General features: G+C 34.7%; 1 protein-coding gene across 1 annotated transcript; it reads right to left on the bottom strand.

Moving 5' to 3' along the window:
• Positions 1 to 627: 627 nt before the first annotated feature.
• On the bottom strand, positions 628 to 24,148 carry LOC129551098 (deacylase AADAC). The gene is made up of 5 exons (XM_055418836.2): positions 23,966 to 24,148; positions 8,762 to 8,984; positions 7,736 to 7,805; positions 6,359 to 6,530; positions 628 to 3,025 (listed from the first exon to the last, which is right to left on the bottom strand). The coding sequence occupies exons 1-5, from the start codon at positions 24,146 to 24,148 to the stop codon at positions 2,429 to 2,431; spliced, it is 1,245 nt and encodes a 414-aa protein (XP_055274811.2). The 3' UTR covers positions 628 to 2,428.
• Between the last annotated feature and the right edge of the window lie 1,103 nt (positions 24,149 to 25,251).

The raw sequence follows: 25,251 nt of genomic DNA on the forward strand, positions 1-25,251 counted from the left end.
GGAATGAGACAGTGTCCGTCTTGTCGTAGGGATGCACACACGAAAGCACTTTGCGTGGTTTTCTTTGTTGTGCGTTTCTACCCCGCCTGACAGAACTTTCCATTGATGTTTCCTGTGTTGCTTCAGCAGAGAGCAAAGGCATCATGGTGGGAAGTTGACAAAAATGAGGGTTTAATTTACATAGTCATTCACTGACTGTCATGTATAAGGAGCACAATTAAGAGTCTCTAATTGGAATAAAAATCTGTTCTTTAAAAAATGAAGAAAGAAAAAATAATAAAGAATTGTATGACTTTGTGGAATTCATCTCTGGAGTACAAAAATTGATTGACCTTGGTGATTAAACAACCAGATAAATTGAATACTGAGAAAATAGTATGTAATTATTTCAATTTATGTAGCAACTATTTTCTTGTCCCAAATTCAACAAGCAAACTTGAAGGAGAAGAGAATAAATACATTTAGCAAAAAGCAGCTCTAAAATGTAGACCTACTATCAAGCTGTTAGATAATACACTTAATATCAAATGATTAAAATCTGAACACTGGAAAAAACACAAGAGTATCCATTCTTGCCACTCTTTCTTTCCCTAACACTTTATTGGAGATCCTAGACAGAACAATATGACTAGAAAGAGACATAAAAGGCATGAAGACTATTAATTAATAATTAGTGATAAAACTCTTATTCACAGTTGAAACAATTGTCTATATAGAAAATCATAAATCATTTAGTGTAGAGCTTTCAGAACTACTAAGTGTATTAAGCAAAGGCTTAGGATACAAGGTCAATATATAAAAGCAACTGGCTTCTATATCCCTGATGTCAACAACTAGAAAATGAAAATTACAAGAAAATATTGTAATTTTGAACAGGTTTAAATATGAAAAAAATCAGGTATAAATTTAAGAAAATAGCATAATAATACATGAATTGTTTCTGGACTTCTGTTCTTGTCTAATTCACATCCATTCACTTATTCATCAATGTTTTTGCTTATTTTATTTTAAATACACTAATTCAGTTAAGGAAATATTTTTTAGTGTGCTGAACTCAAACACTGGACTGTCTTTATTTGATAAAGTTTTCCACTGAAGAATACTTTGAGGTAGGCAGAGGATAATGACAAACACCAATAACAGAGGTATTCAACAAAAGATTTTTAAAACACTTTTTTCAAATAATTGAATTCATAATGTTTATCATAAAGTCTCTATTTAGAGGCACACATGCAATTTTCTAAAATAAATTTATTTCATATAAAACATCTTCAAACTTACCTGTCTCACTACTCAATAATTTATTTTCCCAAAACTATTTTTAAATTTATAATGTTATAGTGTGGTTTGGTATACATATGAGGACATGTATATGTGTATGTGTGTGTGTATATGTAGATGTAGATTAAATACATTGGTATATGAGCATATGTGCAAACTTATATGCACACACATATACATTTTTGTTTCCTTGTTCTTCTCCTATTACTGCTCAGCCACTCATATTTGGAGTTATTTTTTTTAGCTGACTCCTTGCCAGTTTCAAGGAATCAGATTATCCAAAAGTAAATGGTGCTTTTGTCTGGCTAAAATAATCTTTCAGCACCTCTCATCAAAATATCAAGAGATTGAGATATCTTTAGTATGTAATTATTTATATTTTGTTTTCCTTGACTAAGGAGCTGTGAATTAGAAAATAAATTTTGCAGTGGTGGACAGTTGATATAGAACTGGGACAAAAATACATAGAAAGAATAACAACTTCATTCACACCAGCATTAAATGGATCTTATCCAAGGACCTGAAACCACGCAGAGTAAATAGTTGGTATTAAACAAGCAGGCATTTCTTCTAACTGAAATAACTTATGAAGCAAGTAAAATGAAAGGAATGTAAGAAAACTAGATGCTTGAAAATGATAGCTAAAAGTGAAAAATAAAATCTAATATGCTCTGAGAAACAAAAGTGAGTGAATTACTCTGAGACTAACCTATAAAAATCATTCCTTGACAATAACAATGATTCAGTTCAGTTCATTTCAGTCGCTCAGTCGTGTCCGACTCTTTGCGACCCCATGAATCACAGCACGCCAGGCCTCCCTGTCCATCACCAACTCCCGGAGTTCACTCAAACTCATGTCCTTCGAGTCGGTGATGCCATCCAGCCATCTCATTCTCGGGCGTCCCCTTCTCCTCCCACCCCCAATCCCTCCTAGCATCAGACTCTTTTCCAGTGAGTCAACTCATACCATGAGGTGGCCAAAGTATTGGAGTTTCAGCTTTAGCATCATGAACAATGATTACCTACATGCAGATTTGGAAAGAATGCAGTCTATAAAACACCTATTCCTAATTTGAATACTCTCAGTGTTTGTCCTTTTTTCCTGAAATTCTGGGGCTTACTTTTTTCTATATTGCTCATGTTTTTACTACAGGTTTTCATGTAGCCAATTAATATACTGATTGGCTGCTCTATAACCAACTTTAGTAAAAAGAAAAGAAAGTGTTCCATGGAATGCACCCTCTATGTGGTTATGGATCACTCGAACTCCAGAATTCTGAAGTCGAGTAACATACATGAGTCCATCATCTCTTAAGACATCATATTGACAAGTGATGACATAGGTCAGGGGTAAACCACGCAACTTGCTGTCATCAGCTAGCAATGGTGAAGCTTTCACATCTAGAATCCCTGGATATTTTTTAGCTAGCTCTGAACTACCATGAGTTGGAGTCTTATAAATGTGGCCTTTCTTAAACTTCTCAGGGAGCAAAGAACTCCAATTAACAAATTTGAACAGATGGCTTGATTCCAGAGGAATGTGTTGTTTGGAAAGCATTGCTTTCTTAAGTGATTTATCTGTAGTAAAATATTCACTCCAGAATCTGACCATGAGTGATTTCGACAGAACTGGATAATGTGCATTTTCTTGATATGATGGTAAATCAAAATCAAAATTCTGAAGGGCAGGATATATTAAAGATTGAACTTTGAGCTTGATCTTGACATCTGGATCTTCTAAGAGCTGAAAAGAATTATAATATATTGTTTTAATAAGTCCTTTTAATGAAAAAGTTAACCACAATGTTAAAATAATATATTATTAAGGTTCTTAAAAATACAATTCAACTACAAATTTGATAAAAAATAGAAATCTTAATATCAAGTAAATTTTATTGTTCAGTTCAATTGAGTTGCTCAGTCGTGTCCAACTCTTTGCAACCCCATGAGCCCCCCAGCATTCCAGGCCTGCCTGTATATTAGATGTTCATAAATTTAATATGTTTTAATTTTCAAAGCAAAATTAATTCGTATCCTCCTCGTACACTGTGCAAGAGAATCATTTTTTTTAAGAGGATCCTTTACTAAATGTAATTTCTACTTATGGAACTTGGATTTATAATCTGAAGTTCTATAAATTTATAATCATATACTTGATCTTCTCTTTTCTATTATTGAGTTTCCCTGGTGGAGCAGATGGTAAGGAATCCACCTGCAATGCCGGAGACCTGTATTCAAACCCTGGTTAGGGAAAATCCCCTGGAGAAGGGAATGGCTATCCACTCCAGTATTCTTGCCTAGAAAATTCCATGGACAGAGGAGCCTGGCAGGACTCTACAGTCCATGGGATAAAGAGTCAGACACGACTGAGTGATTAACATATTTTTCTATTATTAGAATTATTTTAAATATCTAAATATGCTAACAAGCACTGAGATGGGAAGGAGATAGCTTGAGTTTTAGAGATGCTTGATTCTGGATAAGTTTAAATTATACAGAACTATTAAGTTTTTAATATTTGAACTTATTTGATATTTTAAATTATTACTCAAATTTAGTATTAAACTTAATAGTTCAAATAATATTTGAATTTTTGTGCTTTTCTAAATATAGTCCCCATCTTCCAGAAAGAGTAGAATTCTATATTTTACTTCAAAGCTAATTTTCCTGCACTGTGCTTTTGCTACTGGAACAAACTGATCATTTTATGAGTCATAAAATATGTGTCTAGTTTACTGCATAGTTATGTTTGGTAAGTTAAAATTTTCAGAACCAACTTTATCTTGTATATGCCTGAAGCACTGACATACTCAGGAAGAATCAAACTGATAAGCACACGGAAAAATAGTATCACTTGCTTATCATTCAGAGCACTGGCCAGGATTTCAACTACAATTCAGTTCAGTTCAGTTCAGTTCAGTTCAGTTCAGTCGCTCATTCGTGTCCGACTCTTTGCGACCCCGTGAATCACAGCACGCCAGGCCTCCTTGTCCATCACCAACTCCCGGAGTTCACGCAAACTCATGTCCATAGAGTCGGTGATGCCATCCAGCCATCTCATTCTCTGTCGTCCCTATCTCCTCCCATCCCTAATCCCTCCCAGCATCAGTCTTTTCCAGTGAGTCAACTCGTCGTATGAGGTGGTTGCATGTAAATAGATGTGGGTTTTTTTTTTCCATCTTCCAGTAAATGGAATTATAGTTATGAAGTTGAATGTTAATTCTAGGAATAGTATTTTTCCTCTAAGATTATTTAATATGATTATAAAATAATTATACTGATTAGTATTTGCTTAACGTATCTTTTACTATCTTTTTCTTGCATCTATCTATATACCTATGTTTTAAAGCATCCTATTCACACAACTTCTTTTGGAATTTAAAATTTTATTGTTTCCATTTTTTGTATTCTACCAGAATTTTTAGTACATCTACATCAAAACATTTATTAATATTTTTGGTTTAAATTTATAATTTATGTATTATTGTGCATTCTATTTATCTCATCTATTCTATTATTCTTTCTTCCTTTTGTATTCTTTGAAATATTTTTTATTATTCAATTTTCCTGTGATATCATTTTATTGGTACATTTTAGTAAAATTTTTTATATGTACACTACGGATAAACATAAAATCCATGACTTTATCAATATCTAATACTAATTATATCTTTATTACCTTCTTACAGAATAGAAAGTTATTGGAATAATATTTTGATATTCCAATTTGCCCTTCTGTGCATGGGTTATTGTTATCTTGCATATTAAAGTATTTCTATTTTTACATCACATGAAACAATTATTATTGCTTTATAGAGTCATGTTCATTTTCATTTTAGTTTGTGAATTTATTCCTTCTCTTTATTTTTTCCTACCTTTTTGATCTTCCATCTATGGTTAATTTTCTTCTGCCTGAAATAATCCTCTTTAAAATCCAAAGGGAGAGTATGTTGGGTTGTGAATTTTCTGGAATTTTATTTCTTAAAAAGTCATCATTTTGTCCTCAGATTAGAAGGATGTATTCATATTAGTCTTTTTGCCATATATTTAATGACTTCTCATTATTTTGTATTTTTTGTCTTTTAATCTCTCTGTTCAATACTACAAACAATTTTCTGATCTCTCTTCCAATTTTCTATATTGCTGTATTGCAGTCAATATACTAACACTTCTACATAGTAAAACCTAGAGTGAACCCTAATATAAACTATGGACTTTGGAGGATTATAATGTGCAAATATAAGTTCATTAACTGTAACAAATGTGCCACTCTGGGTGGGATTGTTGATAATGAACTAGTCTGTGAATGTGTGGCAGAGGGTAGACTGTAAATTTCTCATTTTCTCAATTTTTATATGAATCTAAAATTGCTCAAAAAGAATAAAATCTTAAAATAACTACACTGAAAGCTTAATTTTGATGGGTAATGTTTTTATTTATTGAGATTTTATTTATTTTTCAAATATCTTATATTAGCTTTATAGCTTCTTTCATATTTTCAAATTTTAAAATACACTTTTATTTATTTTAAACAGATTCTACTAAAACATTTTTCTAACAATAACATTATCTGAATCTGGGTGATATCTTTTTCCTGTTAACTTGTTTTTATTTTCCTCTTTATATATCTGCTTACCTTCAACTCTCTGTTGATTACTGAAAAAAAATCAGTTTTAGGAATAAATTGGAAGCTAGGATCATGTTGACTTCTCTCAGTGAGGACTTATATTTCTTTCTGGCAAGTATATATACACATATTAAAGTATATTATAATATACAATATTTTGAACATATGTCATGAATATACTTAGATTACACACAATATTCTGATTTCTTAATTATACTTATTGTTACCCTTTATTGATTTTCTCTCATTAAAAATGCCAATGGACTATATAGGAAATTGTTTCAGCATTTTATATACAAAGAAGTATCAAAGTATGAAATCATTCTTCTCAATGTTCCCTAAATAAGTAAAATAAAATTAGTGACAAATTTATAATCTTGATGTATGAGTCAAAAGTTAGTAAATGAAATATAAAGAAAATACAATAAGTGAAAATGCTGAGCATCTTACCTGCTGTGCCACTGCTGCAGCTAAATTCCCTCCAGCACTGTCTCCAGAGATACCGATTCTTCCAGGATCTACACCATAGCTTTCAAGAATTTGGGGGTCTAAAAACCATTTTAATGCAGTGTACACATCTTCAAATTGAACTGGAAAATGGTAGTTTGGGGCTAGTCTGTAGCTGTAGATAGGAAAACAATGCTTTCTTAATCATTGATTTTCTTATCATTTAAAATTTTTTATTTAATTTTTACTTTATATTGGCTTATATTTGATTAACACTGTTGTGTTAGTTTCAAGTATACAGCAAGGTGATTTCATTACACATATACATATATCTATTCTTTTTCAGATTCCTTTCCCATATAGTTTATAACAGAATATTGAGCAGATTTCCCTGTGCTATAACCATTGATTTTCCTGGACTCCTGACCCAAAATCAAAAGTAAAATTTTGCTTTTACCAACATATTTGTTGGAAACATGTTTTTCCTAACCATAAAATTTGACTGGGAATCTCTAAATTTTGCCATTTTTATAATAAAAATGTAAAGTCTAATTGCTAAATTTGGTTCAGTCTTGGGGAAAAACTTACTAGCTGCTATCTTTTCCAGAAAAAAAATATTTGCAGAGTGATTATTTTTGGTAAATGTTTTTTTTTTTAAATATCATTTTTACTTGTTTCTTTAGAATTACTATTATTTTATCAAAATATATCAGTTTATTATGCTAATTATTCCATTAATCCATTAACTGGATTTTCTGAAGTTTATATTTAAGAAGGTTCTCACAGTGTGTTCTATAGAAAATTTAAACCCTTTTCCTACTCTTTCTAAAGTGTGTATTAGAATGGACTTTGAGATAGGTTTTGTCTTACTTTCATGGTAAATATGGATAATATTAATGGATTACTAACTTCTAGGAACCTTTCTAAGCACTGTTACATGTATTATAACATGTAGTCCCCATGTCAATAATGAGATATGCAAATCACTAATACTTAGAGTTCAATATCCTTTAAAATATCACGCAGTTACCAATCTGCAGAGCTGACATTCAACCCCAATCCTCTGGCTCCAAAATTTTCTTAATATCCTGCTAATTATAGGGAAAGATCCAGAGGTAGTAGTTAAATCCATGTGATACTGTTGGCTAACTTCACTTGAACAACATCTTGCCTTTCTGACCTCTGTTCCTTCTTCAAATATGGTGTATGCCTTTTCTCTCCATTGCTGGAGTGGACAGCTTCGGACATTAGGTTTCTCTGTCCATAGTCAATGTCATCAGAAGCACAGATTAATTTTTGTCATAATAAGACAATCTATATAGTTGAGTGTATATTGACATGTAAGCCATATGGCCTAAAATCAAATAATACAGCTCTTACTTGGTTGATATGACAACTGCATCAAGTCTGTCTGCTGTCCATCTTGACAGAAGGTCATAGGTATAATAATCTGAAATAAACAAAAAAGTACTGGTCCACTATAAGAATTGAAAAATGATACTGTCAAGAATAAAGTTTACTGTTATAACTTTATATTTCTTCCCTTTATCTTAAAATATTACTTAAAGAAAAAAATCTAATAGTTTCCTGTTGATCAGTTTGCATATTCACATGTCAGTAGAATATGAATCATTAAGTCTGGTGATCCTTTCACTTGTCCCTGATCAGCTTTCATTTTCATTTGCCAAAGTTTTCAGCAGAGCACAGTGGCATGTCTTACCCTTGCCAACCATACTCTCAGTACACTGGACCTTGGGCCATGAACACCGTCTTCCTACTTTCAATCCACAGTCCTGTCCATTGTGATAACATACATGAAAAACGGTACTAAATGTCCTCTTTCAACATAAAAAATATACTTTTTCTGGAGTACAACTTGATCTGGGAAAGGATAGAAATGTTCTTCAAGGAAAAAGAAAGAGAAAATGAAACCCATTATTTAGTCCTATACTGTTAAGCAGGAGATGATTTCGAGAAAGCTGACTATACCTTAACATTTAATTATGTAATTGGAAAGTTTTCTCACATCTATATTGGGCCATTAGGAACTTGGAAAATAATCATTTGAGTATTGAAGGATAAATAAGACATTTCCAGCAATATATTAATGAGTTCAAAAAACAAAAAGTTTTTACTTTCTAAGGTGCTTAACCTCCATTCTGCAAAATTTGTAGGTTCTGACAGTGAGTGGCAGGATCAGAAACAGTCTTAATTTTTGTAACAAAAATGTGTTAAATTCTGAATGTTAATAAAATTTTATTCAGACTGAGATTTCAAAAACTTAATTCATGTTGCTTTCATGAAAAGAATTTCAGAAACAGGAGCATGATATTTAATTTGTAGCTCCTAATATGGGAATCATCATTTACATTATATGAAATGAATCTACCAATGTATCACCCTTACCATTACTACCAAAACACCAGCCACCACCATGAATATAAAACAAGCCTCTTCTTAATGACTTTGTCTTCTGTTGGGGCACATATATACGGACAGGAATATCGTTGAATGTTGTATCTCTCACAATTATGTTTTCATCTGATGTTGGTGGAAAACCTTGAATGCTTGAAAAGAGAGTCATTGATTTCATGAAATGGTTTAGCCCCAATATTTCAGCAAACAAAGCCTAAAATGAAATAAAAATAATAAATTTAAAATCAGAATCCAACAACACAAAAAGATCATACATAATGACCAAGTGTGCTTTATCCCAGGGATGCAAGGATTCTTCAATATCCACAAATCAATCAATATAATACACCACATTAACAAAATGAAAAATAAAAACCATATGATTATCTCAATAGATGCAGAGAAAGCCTTTGACAAAATTCAACATCCATTTATGATCAAAACCCTCCAGAAGGTGGGAATAGAAGGAACATTCCTCAACATAATAAAAGCTATATATGACAAACCCACAGCAAACATTATCCTCAATGATGAAAAATTGAAAGCGTTTCCCCTTAAGTCAGGAACAAGACAAGGGTGCCCACTCTCACCACTACTATTCAACATAGTTCTGGAAGTTTTGGCCACAGCAATCAGAGCAGAAAAAGACATAAAAGGAATACAAATTGGAAAAGAAGAAGTAAAACTCTCACTGTTTGCAGATGACATGATCCTCTACACAGAAAACCCTAAAGACTCTACCAGAAAATTATTAGAGCTAATCAATGAATACAGTAAAGTTGCAGGATATAAAATCAACGCACAGAAATCCCTTGCATTCCTATACACTAATAGTGAGAAAATAGAAAGAGAAATTAAGGAAACAATTCCATTCACCGTTGCAACGAAAAGAATAAAATACTTAGGGATATATCTACCTAAAGAAACAAAAGACCAATATATAGAAAACTATAAAACACTGGTGAAAGAAATCAAAGAGGACACTAATAGATGGAGAAATACACCGTGTTCATGAATTGGAAGAATAAATATTGTAAAAATGAATATATTATCCAAAGTCATTTATAGGTTCAATGCAATCCCTATCAAGCTACTAACAGTATTTTTCACAGTGGTAGAACAAATAATTTCAGAATTTGTATGGAAATACAAAAAACCTTGAATAGCCAAAGCAATCTTGAGAAAGAAGAATGGAACTGGGGGAATCAACCTGCCGGACTTCTGGCTCTACTACAAAGCCACAGTCATCAAGACAGTATGGTACTGGCATAAAGACAGAAATATAGATCAATGGAACAAAATAGAAAGCCCAGAGATAAATCCATGCACCTATGGACATGGAGAAGGCATGGCAAGCCACTCCAGTACTATTGCCTAGAAAATCCCATGGATGGAGGAGCCTGGTAGGCTGCAGTCCGTGGGGTCGCTAAGGGTCGGACACAACTGAGCGACTTCACTTTCACTCTTCACTTTCCACTTTCACACATTGGAGAAGGAAATGGCAACCCACTCCAGTGTTCTTGCCTGGAGAATCCCAGGGACGGGGGAGCCTGGTGGGCTGCCATCTACGGGGTTGTACAGAGTTGGACACGACTGAAGTGACTTAGCAGCAGCATGGACACCTTATCTTTTACAAGGGAGGCAAGAATATTCAATGGAGAAAAGACAATGTCTTTAACAAGTGGTGCTGGGAAAACTGATCAACCACTTGTAAAAGAATGAAACTAGAACATTCCCAAACACCATACACAAAAATAAACTCAAAATGAGTTAAAGATCTAAACGTAAGACCAGAAACTATAAAACTCCTAGAGGAGAACGTAGGCAAAACACTCTCTGACATAAACCTCAGCAAGATCCTCCATTACCCACCTCCCACAATGTTGGAAATAAAAGCAAAAATAAACAAATGGGACCTAATTAAAATTAAAAGCTTCTGTACAGCAAAGGAAACTATAAGCAAGGTGAAAAGACAGCCTTCAGAATGGGAGAAAATAATAGCAAATGAAGCAACTGATAAAGGATTAATCTCCAAAATATACAAGCAGCTCCTGCAGCTCAATTTCAGAAAAATAAACGACCCAATCAAAAAATGGGCCAAATATCTAAACAGACATTTCTCCAAAGAAGACATACAGATGGCTAACAAACACATGAAAAGATGTTCAACATCACTTATAATCAGAGAAATGCAAATCAAAACCACAATGAGCTACCATTTCATGCCAGCCAAAATGGCTGCTATCTAAAAGTCTACAAGCAATAAATGCTGGAGAGGATGTGGAGAAAAGGGAACCCTCTTACACTGTTGGTGGGAATGCAAACTAGTACAACCACTATGGAGAACACTGTGGAGATTCCTTAAAAAACTGGAAATAGAACTGTCATACGACCCAGCAATCGCACTCCTGGGAATACACAGGAGGAAACCAGAATTGAAAGAGACACATGTACTCCAATGATCATCGCAGCACTGTTTATAATAGCCAGGACATGGAAACAACCTAGATGTCCGTCTGCAGACGAATGGATAAGAAAGCTGTGATATATTTACAAAATGGAGTATTACTCAGCAATTAAAAAGAATACATTTGAATCAGTTCTAATGAGGTGGATGAAACTGGAGCCTATTATCCAGAGTGAAGTAAGCCAGAAAGAAAAACACCAATACAGTATACTAATGCATATATATGGAATATAGAAAGATGGTAACGATAATCTTGTATACGAGACAGCAAAAGAGACACAGATGTATAGAACAGTCTTTTGGACTCTGTGGAAGAGGGCGAGCGTGGGATGATTTGGGAGAATGGTATCGAAACATGTATATTATCATATGTGAAATGAATCGCCAGTCCAGGTTCAATGCATGATACAGGATGCTCAGGGCTGATGTACTGGGATGAACCAGAGGGATGGGATGGGGAGGGAAATGGGAGGGGGGTTCATGATGGGGAACACTTGTACACCCCGGGCAGATTCATGTCAATGTATGGCAAAACCAATACAACAATGTAAAGTAGTTAGCTTCCAATTAAAATAAATAATTTTTTTAAAAAAAGAGAAAAAATAAATAAATAAACAAAACATAAAAAAATACACATATACTCTAACTGTAAAAACTGTTTTGAGTCAAGAGGTGTACATAAATATTCAATATGACTCCAAAAATCTTAGTTATAAATTCAAAAAAATCAATGATTGTACCACCAGAAGATATACAAACCCAGATGCTTTATTACTGTGTGATGAATAACCCGACACTAATCCTCACTTATAAACTCACCCAATATATATTAATATGGACTATATAATTCTGTCGTCAGTGCCCAGTAGAATTAGGCAAATTATTCATCCTCAAAAAAAAAGAAGAAAAGAAAAGAAAAAATCACAGTCAAATGAAAGACTTAAGTTATAAAAGGACATTGTAATATAAATATGGGAAAATTCTTTGGAATAACTGTCAAGGTGAGGAAAAGGTTTTTAACTTCTACTTTAACTAAGACTTAAAATGAAAATAGAGTTTGGATGATTAACTGAAGAGAAAACTTTTCAGTCAGATTAAGTAAGCTTAGTCTAGAGAAAAACAAAATGTGGTTATACAGAAATACAGGTTGTTTCCTTTTCCTATAGTTTCAGACTCCAAGAGGTTGAATGAAAGGAAAGAGTCCATAAGAAGAATTTAATAAAATATACAACACACATATATTAAAAACCAAATAAAACCCAAAGGCTATGAAAGACATATTGATAAATGAAGTTTTGTTAAATTTAACCGTAATATTTTAAAAATCTAGTAAAGTGGTTGAAAAGTCAAAGCACAATGTAAATAATAAACTTGCAATTATGAAAATGATAGTCTTTAGAATATATAGCAAACTGATTACAGTAAGAAATAGAGTAACAATTCAATAGACAAAAGACTCCAACAGTTTTTTCATGAAAGGTCTAGAATGACTGAGTCTCTAAGGAAGAAAAAATACTCAATTTTCAAATATATAATTCAAAAGGAATGGCAAATACAATAAAATGGTGGAATAAGCACTGTTTTAACCTTCTTTCATTTCTCCTAATTTTATTAAAATGATGGTAAAATAAAAATCTTAATACAGTTATGCTAAGAAAGCAAAATACAACTGGTCCTCAGTATACCTAGGGTTGTGATCTCTGGTGGGTTGAATCCAGGCTTCCCAGGTGACGCTTTTGGTAAAGAACCCACCTGCCAATGCAGGAGACATAGAGGCCAGTTTGATCCCTTGGATAGGGAAGATCCCCTGGAGGAGGGCATGGCAACCCACTGCAGTATTCTTGCCTGGAGAATCTCATGGACAGAGGATCCTGGCAGTCTACAGTCCATAGTATTGCACAGAGTCGGACATAACAAGTGACTTAGCAGGCACACACAAGTTGAATCCACAGATACAAAATCCACTGATAGGAGGATTGGCTATATTAATTGGTCTGTGCCATTTAATATAAAGGTCTTCAGAATTGATATTGGTTTCTGAGGGGGTTTCTGCAACCAATTGCCTGCCACTCTGATAAAAAGACTATATTATAATATATGCTTCTGAAAAAAGGCACAGTATTAGGAATCATAATAACAAAAAACCTAGTTCTCCAAGACACAGCAATACTAAAATGTGTATGCAAACATTAACAGAGCTTAATAATGCAGGAACTGAGAACTGAAAAATTGAAAGGAGAAACAAAAAAAATCCAAAATTATTAGTTGGAAATTGACATTCTTATCTCATTTATTGATAGTAAAAGCAAATGGGAAAATAGTAAGCATATAGAAAATCTGAAAAATCTATCAACTCAACAGAATTAATGTGTTAAGGACATTTCACCCAATGAAAACAGAATACACATTCTTTTCAACTGCATAAAGAGATTTCACAAAGATGTACCACATGACAAATTTGGGGGGGGAAATATCTCAACAAGCCAAAAAAATTAAGATCATACAGAGTAGTTGTCAATCCATAGCGTAAGTAAAATAAAAACTGGAAGCATAATAGTGTATGAAGAATCCCTACACATTTGGAATTTAAAAAACATATTCTTAAATAACTCATTGACCAAGGAAAAGATACCTCTAGACAAATTGAAAAAAATATTCTTAAGCAATTGAAAATGAAATTATAGCATATCAAAATTTGTAGAGTTCAGAAAAACATTGACTGAAGGAAAATTCTTAGCTTTAACTGCATTATTAGAGGAGAAGAAAGGTCTAAAGGAATTGATCTAAGCTTCCTCCACTACAAATTTAGAGTTAGATTAGCATATTAAACTCAAAGTATGAAGGAAAGAATAAAGGGGAAAAAACCCCTAGAAATCAATAAAATCATAATAGATAAAGAAAATTAAAGATTTATTCCTCGAAAAAAGATCCCATAAAATTGATCAGCCTCCAGTCAGAATAATCAGAAAAAAAGAGAAGTTGCAGTTTACCAATATCAGAAAGAAATGAAAGGACACAATTTTAAATGCTCAGACCCATAGACACAATAGGCAACAGTCAGTGTGTGCTCAGATCAACAGGGCTGGCCACCCAGGGAGTGTGAACTATAGGGAAAAATGGGACCAGGACTTGGATAACTTGTAAGACATGTGGAAAGAAATTGAAGATGACACAAACAAACAGATATACAATTCTTATGAATTAGAAGAATTGATATTATTACTGTTAAAATGACCATACTCCCCAAGGCAATCTACAAAGTCAAAGTAATCTCTGTCAAAATACCAATGGCATGTTTCATAGAACTAGAATAAAGAACTCTAAAATTGTATGGAAATAGGAAAGACTCTGAATAACCCAAAAAATTCTGATAAAAAAGAACAATGCTGGAGGGATCATGCTTTCTGATTTCAAGCTATACTACTAAGCTATATTGATCAAATAAGGACTATACTGGAAAAAAACAAACCCAGACATCAATGGATTAGAATTGTGATACTGGAAAAAAACAGATCCAGACATCAATGGATTAGAATCTCAAGACCAGAAATAAACTCACACTTATATGAGCAATTAATCTATGAAAAAGGGCAAGAATATACAATGGGGAAAAGACAGCCTCTTCAATAAATGGTGTTAGGAAAACTGGACAGATATATGCTAAGAATCAAACAGAACTACTTTCTCACATCATTTGAAAAATATACTCAAGGAATCTTGAAAAGTAATTAGCCTCCAATTAAAATTAGAAAAATTTAAAAAAAATTAAAAAAAAAACAAAGGAATGTAGAAAAGTCTGACATGTTGCAAATGCTATTAATGTTATTGGTTAAATAATTAAAACATCAGTTCAGTTCAGTTCAGTTGCTCAGTCGTGTCCGACTCTCCGACCCCATGAATCACAGCACGCCAGGCCTCCCTGTCCATCACCAACTACCGGAGTTCACTCAAACTCATGTCCACAGAGTCGGTGATGCCATCCAGCCATCTCATTCTCCGTCGTCCCCTTCTCCTCCCGCCCCCAACCCTTCCCAGCATCAGAGTCTTTTCCAGTGAGTCGACTAGTCGCATGAGGCGGCAAAAGTATTGCAGTTTCAGCTTCAGCATCAGTCCTTCCAATGAACACCCAGGATTGATCTCCCTTAGAATAGACTGGTTGGATCTCCTTGCAGTCCAAGGGACTCTCAAGACTTCTCCAACACCACAGTTCAAAAGCATCGATTCTTCGGCGATCAGCTTTCTTCACAGTCCAGCTCTCACATCCATACATGACCACAGGAAAAACCATAGCCTTAACTAGACGGACCTTGGTTGGCAAAGTAATGTCTCTGCTTTTTAGTATATTATCAAGGTTGGTCATAACTTTCCTTCCAAGGAGTAAGCGTCTTTTAATTTCATGGCTGCAATCAGCATCTGCAGTAATTTTGGAGCCCCCAAAAATAAAGTCTGACACTGTTTCCACTGTTTTTCCATCTATTTCCCATGAAGTGATGGGACCAGATGCCATGATCTTTGTTTTCTGAATGTTGAGCTTCAAGCCAACCTTTTCACTCTCCTCTTTCACTTTCATCAAGAGGCTTTTGAGTTTCTCTTCACTTTCTGCCATAAGGGTAGTGTCATCAGCATATCTGAGATTATTGATATTTCTCCCATAGTAGAATAAAATATATATATATACTCAAAATATATTAAAGACATAAATATAAGACCTGAATCAATAAAACTCTTTAAAAAATAGGCAGTATGCTCTCTGACATCAGTCACTGCAATATTTTTTTGGAAAGGTCTCTTCAGACAAGGGAAACAAAAACAAAAATAAACAAATGGGGCTGCTGCTGCTGAGTCACTTCAGTCATGTCCGACTCTGTGTGACCCCTTAGACGGAAGCCCACCAGGCTCCCCCGTCCCTGGGATTCTCCAGGCAAGAACACTGGAGTGGGTTGCCATTTCCTTCTCCAATGTGTGAAAGTGAAAAGTGAAAGTGAAGTCGCTCAGTCGTGTCCGACCCTTAGCGATCCCACAGACTGCAGCCTACCAGGCTCCTCCATCCATGGGATTTTCTAGGCAAGAGTACTGGAGTGGCTTGCCATTGCCTTCTCCGAAACAAATGGGACTACATCAAATTAAAAAGCTTTTGCACAGTGAAGGAAACAATCAACAAAATGAAAAGTCTGTCTACTGAATGGGCGAGGATGTTATATAAATGATATAACTGATAAAGAGTTAATATCTAAAATATACAAATTATTAAAAATTAATGTGACCTTTTGTTTGCCATAAGCAATTGGTTTCACTTTCAATTATATGTATTGAAAATGAAGTTGTTAAAAGTATAGATCTTGTTGACTTGAATGAATAACTTTATAGAAAAATGAGAAAATACTTGATAAATCAAAAGCATTACATTAATAAGTTATTATTATTCATTGTAACTCATAAATTACATACATATTTTTGTAATTTGTATATGTTATTCATATATTCACTATTACCTGTATTATTTGTTGCTCCTGTTTAGTTGCTAAGTGGTGCTTGACTTTTTGTGACCCCGTGGACTGTAGTCTGCCAGGTTCCTCTGTCCATGGGATTTTCCAGGCAAGAATACTGGAATAGGTTGACATTTCCTCCTCCAGGGGATCTTCCCAACCCAGGGATCAAACCTGCATCTTCTACATTGGCAGGCAGATTCTTTACCGCTGAACAACCAGAGAAGCCCAAACATACCTAGCTCAACATTGTGTGTGTGATCAGTCGTGTCTGACTTTTGCAACCCCTGAACTGTAGCCCACAGGCTCCTCTGTCGAAGGGATTTTCCAGGCAAGAATACTAAAGTGGTTTCCATTTCCTACTTCAGTGGATCTTCCCAACCCATAGATCGAACCCTTGTCTTTTGCATCTCCTGCATTGGCAGGTAGATTCTTTGCCATTGTGTCATCTGGGAAGCTCACATATATTATATATCATGAGTAATAAATGTTTTTAAAGAAAAAGCTTTATGATTAAATATCTTTGTGTATTTTTCTCCCTGCCTTTTGAACAAGGGTTCTCGAGTTTTCGTTTTGTACCAGGCTCGAAAAATTTAGTCAGCTCTACTTGATACACACAAACTGGGGCTAGACTACTATTTTGCTTCCATAACGGAGTACACATGTCAGCCATTATCATGAAACTAGTGCACACATAGACACTGAAACAAAGCTGGTGTTACAAACAGGAAGACATTTGCTATTTCCTTAGCCTTATTGGAGCACTCCCAGACTTGTCTCACAATAGAAGCAGTATGAATCAGCTTAAAGGACTACCTGTGGGAAACAAAGTTTCAGCTTCTTGAGCTTCTTAGGCAGAATCTAATGGGGTCGCAGAGAGTCTGACATGACTGAGTGACTGAACTGAACTGAACTGAAGAGGGGCAGAAGGAGAAGGGGACGACAGGGAATGAGATGGCTGGATGGCATCACCGACTCAATAGACATGAGTTTGAGTGAACTCCGGGAGTTGGTGATGGACAGGGAGGCCTGGCAGTGCTGTGATTCATGGGGTCTCAAAGAGTCGGACACAACTGAGCAACTGAACTGAACTGAACTGAAGGGAAACCCAAAATAAAATTGTACTAGGATACAATTTATCATTTATTTGATTAAAAAAAATCAAGAAAAATTACAATATATTTTTGTTGAGAACTGAGAGAATATGGGTATTTTCATGCCTTGCTGGTTGGAGTGAATAATATTACAGAATGACTTTGCAATAATTAGCAAAATTCCAACTGACTCAGCAATCCCACTTCATGGATTTATCATAGACAAAATGTAACCTCCAAAAAGATGTTCATGTATTACTATTTTATTGCTTGTAATACCAAAATACTAAAAATAACCAAACTTTGCACATCAGTAGGGCTGAGTGAGTGAACTATATTTTATACACCTACTGAATTCTTTGCATTATGTAAAAGAATGAGGGGACTTTTTACATGAAGATATGGAAAGATCTATAAGATATATGATTAAATGAGAAATGCAAAAAACCCAACAGAATACTTGTTATGTTGTTTCTTATAGAAGAATGTAAAGGAGACAAAAATATGTTTTTATTGCTGTATTCATTATTATTAGCATCATGTGTAAAAAGCAACCCCAGGGTGAATCACAATAGCTAATAAAACTGGTGTTTTCCAACGGCCTGGGAGAAAAGAATGGAAAGAGACAAGAATGGGAGCAGGAATTCTCGATGTCCACTTTTTTCATATTGTTTTGATTTTTGAAATATATGAGTACATTACTATTCAAAAAATAAAATTTATTTAAAATTATTTTTATTTTTTTTTAATTTTTTATTTTATTTTATTTTTTTACAGTTAAAAGTATTTTTATTAAAAAAGCACAAATGCAAAGAAATGAACAGAGGAAAATTTATGCGTCGAACCTGGACTGGTCACTTATGATAATATACATGCTACAATTCCATTCTCCCCAATCATTCCACCTTCACCCTCTCCCACAGAGTCCCAAAGACTGTTCTAAATGCCTATGTCTCTTTTGCAGTCTCTTATACAGGGTTCAGGTTACCATTTTTCTAAATTCCATATATATGCGTTAATATACAGTATTGATGTTCTTCTTTCTGGCTTACTTCACTCTGTATAATTGGCTCCAATTTCATCCACCTCATTAAAACTGATTCAAATGCATTCTTTTTGATGGCTGAGAAATACTCCATTGTGTATATGTACCAAAGCTTTGTTATCCATTCATCTGCAGATGGACATCTAGGTTGCTTCCATGTCCTGGCTATTACAAACAGTGCTGCAATGAACATTGGAGTACATGTGTCTCTTTCAATTCTGGTTTCCTCGGTGTGTATGCCCAGGAGTGCGATCACTGGATCATATGGCAGTTCTATTTCCAGTTTTCTGAGGAATCTCCACACTATTCTCCATAGTGGCTGTACTAGTTTGCATTCCCACCAACAGTGTAGGAGAGTTCCCTTCTCTCCACACCCTCTCCAGCATTTATTGCATGTAGACTTTTGGATAGCAGCCATTCTGACTGGTGTGAAATGGTATCTCATTGTGGTTTTGATTTGCATTTCTCTGATGATGAGGGATGTTGAGCATTTTTTCATGTGTTTGTTAGCCATCTTTATGTCTTCTTTGGAGAAATGTCTGTTTAGTTCTTTGGCCCATTTTTTGATTGGGTCACTTAGTTTTCTGGAATTAAGCTGCAGGAGCTGCTTGTATAATTTGGAGATTAATCCTTTATCAGTTGCTTCATTTGCTATTATTTTCTCCCATTCTGAAGGCTGTCTTTTCACCTTGCTTAGAGTTTCCTTTGCTGTGCAGAAGCTTTTGATTTTAATTAGGTCCCATTTGTTTATTTTTGCTTTTATTTCCAATATTCTGGGAGGTGGGTCTTGGAGGATCCTGCTGTGATTTATGTCGGAGAGTGTTTTGCCTACGTTCTCCTCTAGGAGTTTTATAGTTTCTGGTCTTACATTTAGATCTTTAATCCATTTTGAGTTTTTTTTGGTGTATGGTGTTAGGAAGTGTTCTAGTTTCATTCTTTTACAAGTGGCTGACCAGTTTTCCCAGCACCACTTGTTAAAGAGACTGTCTTTTCTCCATTTTATATTCTTGCCTCCTTTGTCGAAGATAAGGTGTCCATAGGAGCGTGGGTTTATCTCTGGGCTTTCTATTTTGTTCCATTGATCTATATTTCTGTCTTTATGCCAGTACCATACTGTCTTGATGACTGTGGCTTTGTAATAGAGCCTGAAGTCCGGCAAGTTAATTCCCCCAGTTCCATTCTTCTTCCTCAAAATTGCTTTGGCTATTCGAGGTTTTTTGTATTTCCATACAAATTGTGAGATTATTTGTTCTAGTTCTGTGAAAAATATTGTTGGTAGCTTGATAGGGATTGCATTGAATGTATAAATTACATTGGGTAGTATACTCATTTTTACAATATTTATTCTTCCAATCCACGAACACGGTATATTTCTCCATCTATTCGTTTCCTCTTTGATTACTTTCACTAGTGTTTTATAGTTTTCTATGTACAAGTCTTTTGTTTCCTTAGGTAGATATATTCCTAAGTATTTAATTGTTTTCATTGCAACAGTGAATGGAATAGTTTCCTTAATTTCTCTTTCTATTTTCTCATTATTAGTGTATAGGAATGCAAGGGATTTCTGTGTGTTGATTTTATATCCTGCAACTTTACTGTAATCATTGATTAGCTCTAGTAGTTTTCTGGTAGAGTCTTTAGGGTTTTCTGTGTAGAGGATCATGTCATCAGCGAACAGTGAAAGCTTTACTTCTTCTTTTCCAATTTGTATTCCTTTTATGTCTTTTTCTGCTCTGATTGCTGTGGCCAAAACTTCCAGAACTATATTGAATAGTAGTGGTGAGAGTGGGCACCCTTGTCTTGTTCCTGACTTTAGGGGAAATGCTTTCAGTTTTTCACCATTGAGGATAATGTTTGCTGTGGGTTTATCATATATAGCTTTTATTATGTTGAGGTATGTCCCTTCAATTCCCACTTTCTGGAGGGTTTTTATCAAAAATGGATGTTGAATTTTGTCGAAGGCTTTCTCTGCATCTATTGAGATAATCATATGATTTTTATTTTTCAGTTTGTTAATGTGGTGTATTACGTTGATTGATTTGCGGATATTGAAGAATCCTTGCATTCCTGGGATAAAGCCCACTTGGTCATGATGTATGATCTTCTTAATGTGTTGTTGGATTCTGATTGCTAGAATTTTGTTCAAGATTTTTGCATCTATGTTCATCAGTGATATTGGCCTATAGTTTTCTTTTTTTGTGGGGTCTTTACCAGGTTTTGGGATTAGGGTGATGGTGGCCTCATAGAATGAGTTTGGAAGTTTCCCTTCCTCAGCTATTTTCTGGAAGAGTTTGAGTAGAATAGGTGTTAGCTCTTCTCTAAATTTTTGGTAGAATTCAGCTGTGAAGCCGTCTGGACCTGGGCTTTTGTTTGCTGGGAGATTTTTGATTACAGTTTCAATTTCCGTGCTTGTGATGGGTCTGTTCAGATTTTCTATTTCTTCCTGGTTCAGTTTTGGAAAGTTGTATTTTTCTAGGAATTTGTCCATTTCTTCCAGGTTATTCATTTTATTGCTATATAATTGCTGATAGTATTCTCTAATAATCCTTTGTATTTCTGTGTTGTCAGTTGTGACCTCTCCATTTTCATTTCTAATTTTATTGATTTGGTTCTTCTCCCTTTGTTTCTTGATGAGTCTGGCTAGTGGTTTGTCAATTTTATTCACCTTCTCAAAGAACCAGCTTTTGGCTTTGTTGATTTTTGCTATGGTCTCTTTTGTTTCTTTTGCATTTATCTCTGCCCTAATTTTTATGATTTCTTTCCTTCTACTGACCCTGGGGTTCTTCATTTCTTCCTTTTCTAGTTGCTTTAGATGTAGAGTTAGGTTATTTAGTTGACTTTTTTCTTGTTTCTTGAGGTGTGCCTGTATTGCTATGAACTTCCCCCTTAGCACTGCTTTTACAGTGTCCCAGAGGTTTTGGGTTGTTGTGTTTTCATTTTCATTCATTTCTATGCATATTTTGATGTCTCTTTTGATTTCTTCTATGATTTGTTCATTATTCAGCAGCGTGTTGTTCAGTCTCCATATGTTGGCACTTTTAATAGTTATTCTCCTGTAATTGAGATCTAATCTTACTGCACTGTGGTCAGAAAAGGTGCTTGGAATGATTTCAATTTTTTTGAATTTACCTAGGCTAGATTTATGTCCCAGGATGTGATCTATCCTGGAAAAGGTTCCGTGTGCGCTTGAGAAAAAGGTGAAATTCATTGTTTTGGGGTGAAATGTCCTATAGATATCTATTAGGTCTAACTGTTCTATTATATCATTTAAAGATTGAAAACCTCCCTAAAATAGGGAAAGAAATAATCACCCAAGTCCAAGAAATCCAGAGAGTCCCCAACAGGATAAACCCAAGGCGAAATACTCCAAGACACATATTAATCAAATTAACAAAGATCAAACACAAAGAACAAATATTAAAAGCAGCAAGGGAAAAGCAGCAAATAACACTCAAGGGGATTCCCATAAGGATAACAGCTGATCTTTCAACAGAAACTCTTCAGGCCAGAAGGGAGTGGCAAGATATACTTAAAGTGATGAAAGAAAATACCCTACAGCCCAGATTACTATACCCAGCAAGGATCTCATTCAAATATGAAGGAGAAATCAAAAGTTTTACAGACAAGCAAAAGCTGAGGGAATTCAGCATCACCAAACCAGCTCTCCAACAAATGCTAAAGGATCTTCTATAGACAGGAATCACAGAAAGAGTGTATAAACTTGAACCCAAAGCAATAAAGAAAATGGCTACGGGATCGTACTTTTCAATAATTACCTTAAACGTAAATGGGTTGAATGCCCCAACCAAAAGACAAAGGCTGGCTGATTGGATACAAAAACAAAACCCCCATATATGTTGTCTACAAGAGACCCACCTCAAAACGAGGGACGCATACAGACTGAAAGTGAAGGGCTGGAAAAAGATAGTCCATGCAAATAGAGACCAAAAGAAAGCAGGAGTAGCAATACTCATATCAGATAAAATAGACTTTAAAACAAAGGCTGTGAAACGAGACAAAGAAGGAAACTACATAATGATCAAAGGATCAATCCAAGAAGAAGATATAACAATTATAAATATTTATGCACCTAACATAGGAGCACCGCAATATGTAAGACAATTACTAACAAGTATGAAAGGGGAAATTAACAATAACACAATAATAGTGGGAGATTTTAACACCCCACTTACATCTATGGATAGATCAACTAAACAGAAAATTAACAAGGAAACACAATCTCTAAAATTATTTTTAAAAAACTGGAATGGACTGCATAAAACAGTAGTGAGCTTTCCATTCCTAGAAATATGCATGTTGAGATTAAAGGTTTCTATTGGTCAGAACTCTAGCAGTTTCCAGTCTGCCACCAAACAATATTTGCTGATTCCTTTTATATATATAGAGGGACAGAGACAGACAGACAGGGAGGAGGCTAATTTTGCAGTGAGAAGGTTAGAAGAGTAAACTGGATCAGGTTTCCAAATAAGTAGTCATAACAAATCCAGTGGTGATAACTGATTGCCTCTAACTAAACCTCTCATTCTTGACTATTGGGCAAACTTAGGGATATTGTGAGGGACAGAAAAGCCCGGCATCTGCAGTTCATGGGGTCACAAAGAGTCAGACATGACTGGGCAACTGCCAACAACAAACCTCTCATGTTTTTTATTAGGCATTTACAGTCAGGTTTTCTATACCATGAGAACCTACTTGCATGTCTACAGCATATATTGTGTTCCAAAACCATTACCAGTGTTTAAATGTCATAGGTAACTACAGAGTAGTTCAAGCATATGACTTCTAAATTTTGTATGAAATTCTGAAAGCACACAAGAGTAGAAAAAATTAAACAAGATTGTCACACACACACATGTACACACACATATTTTTACTGCTAGCAGAATAGATCACTTTAGAAATACAACCTGAATGCCTCCTCAGTCATCTTGTTACAGTCTGCTTTGAGATCACTTAGCGGCATAGCAGTCAAAAGAATTTGACAACAGAGAGCCAAGGTTATGAAGAACATAGAAACAAAATGAAACAAAACTAGAATCTTAGAAAAGTTAACTTTCTTGATTAATAAACATTTTCACTTACCAAATATGATGAAGTTTTTAAAAAAGTATTTAACAACATTATTTTCCATGGTTCTTCAACATTATCTGGAAGAGGTTCATAAATATAACCGGCTAAGAGGACTCCCAATATCAGAAAGCCAAAAGATTTTTTCCCCATGTTGTAACTGTTCTGTTTCTTAAACAAGACAGTATTAAACCTCATTTCAATGCCTGCAAGTAAATAGAGGCAAACACCACCCAGTTATTATGCAACTTCTGGCCATGGAGTTTCCTCATTTGCACAACAGGTTGTTACATGGCAGGTACAAATGATTAGTGCTGAGGATAAGAGCTGAAGTTCCAGTGTGCAGTTTGTAAAGGATAACACTCACATTTTGACAGGTCATGTCAAATCTGCATTCATTAGCATATGAGAAAAATAACTGTGGAACACCAATTTAGAGAAGAATATTCTCAAAGATTCTGGAAAATAGAACAGACACACACTCCCTCTGTGTGTGTGTCTTAGTTGCTCAGTTGTGTCCAACTTTTTTGACTCCATGGACTGTAGCCCACCAGGAGAGAATACTGGAGTGGGTATTCCAGGGGATCTTTTGACCCAAGGATTGAACCCGGTTCTCCCACATTGCTGGCAGTTTCTTTACCGTTTGAGCCACGAGGAAAGAGAGGAAAACAAAGGGATCCATAAAAAGTTTGATATATCTTTAATGATATCTTTATTATAGCTGTATTAAAAGCCAGTCATATACAAATTAATCATCTTAATGGCTATGTAGTGACTGGAGTAGTTTTAGAGTGAATAATGGAAAACTTTGCAGCACCCAAGCCTAAACCAAGTCTTAGGTCCATTGTTGGGTAAACCGGGGAAAGATAATGAACTTTGTGAAATGAAAGGCGCTGATGTAGACTTTGAAAGTCCAATTTTGAAAGTGTTTTCTCAGCTTAATATATAACTTGCTATTTCAAATTCTTTTTGGTTAATATATAACCTCGATTGATAATATATAACCTCAATTGTTACATAACTCCACTAAATAATATTGGAAATGAAGATGTCATACATGTGCACCCAAGCTAATTCTGATGATTTATGTAAAATGTGTGACTCTGTCACTGTCCCACTTTCTAGAAAGGAAGAAAAAGAACTTCGATAACTACATTGTTATGTGTTGTTAAGGGAATTTTTGTATAGAAGGTGGATAGTATAAAAGGAAAAATTTTAAATTACAGAACTACTTCCCCAGGAGAGAATCAAAACTTTATGCTCTGTTTAACACTTCTGAGGCTAATTTTCTTAAAGAACCA

This window comes from Moschus berezovskii, chromosome 1, assembly GCF_049115385.1.
Source record: "Moschus berezovskii isolate FMDL1 chromosome 1, NW_MosBer_1.0, whole genome shotgun sequence".
NCBI classification, from domain to species: Eukaryota; Metazoa; Chordata; class Mammalia; order Artiodactyla; family Moschidae; genus Moschus; species Moschus berezovskii.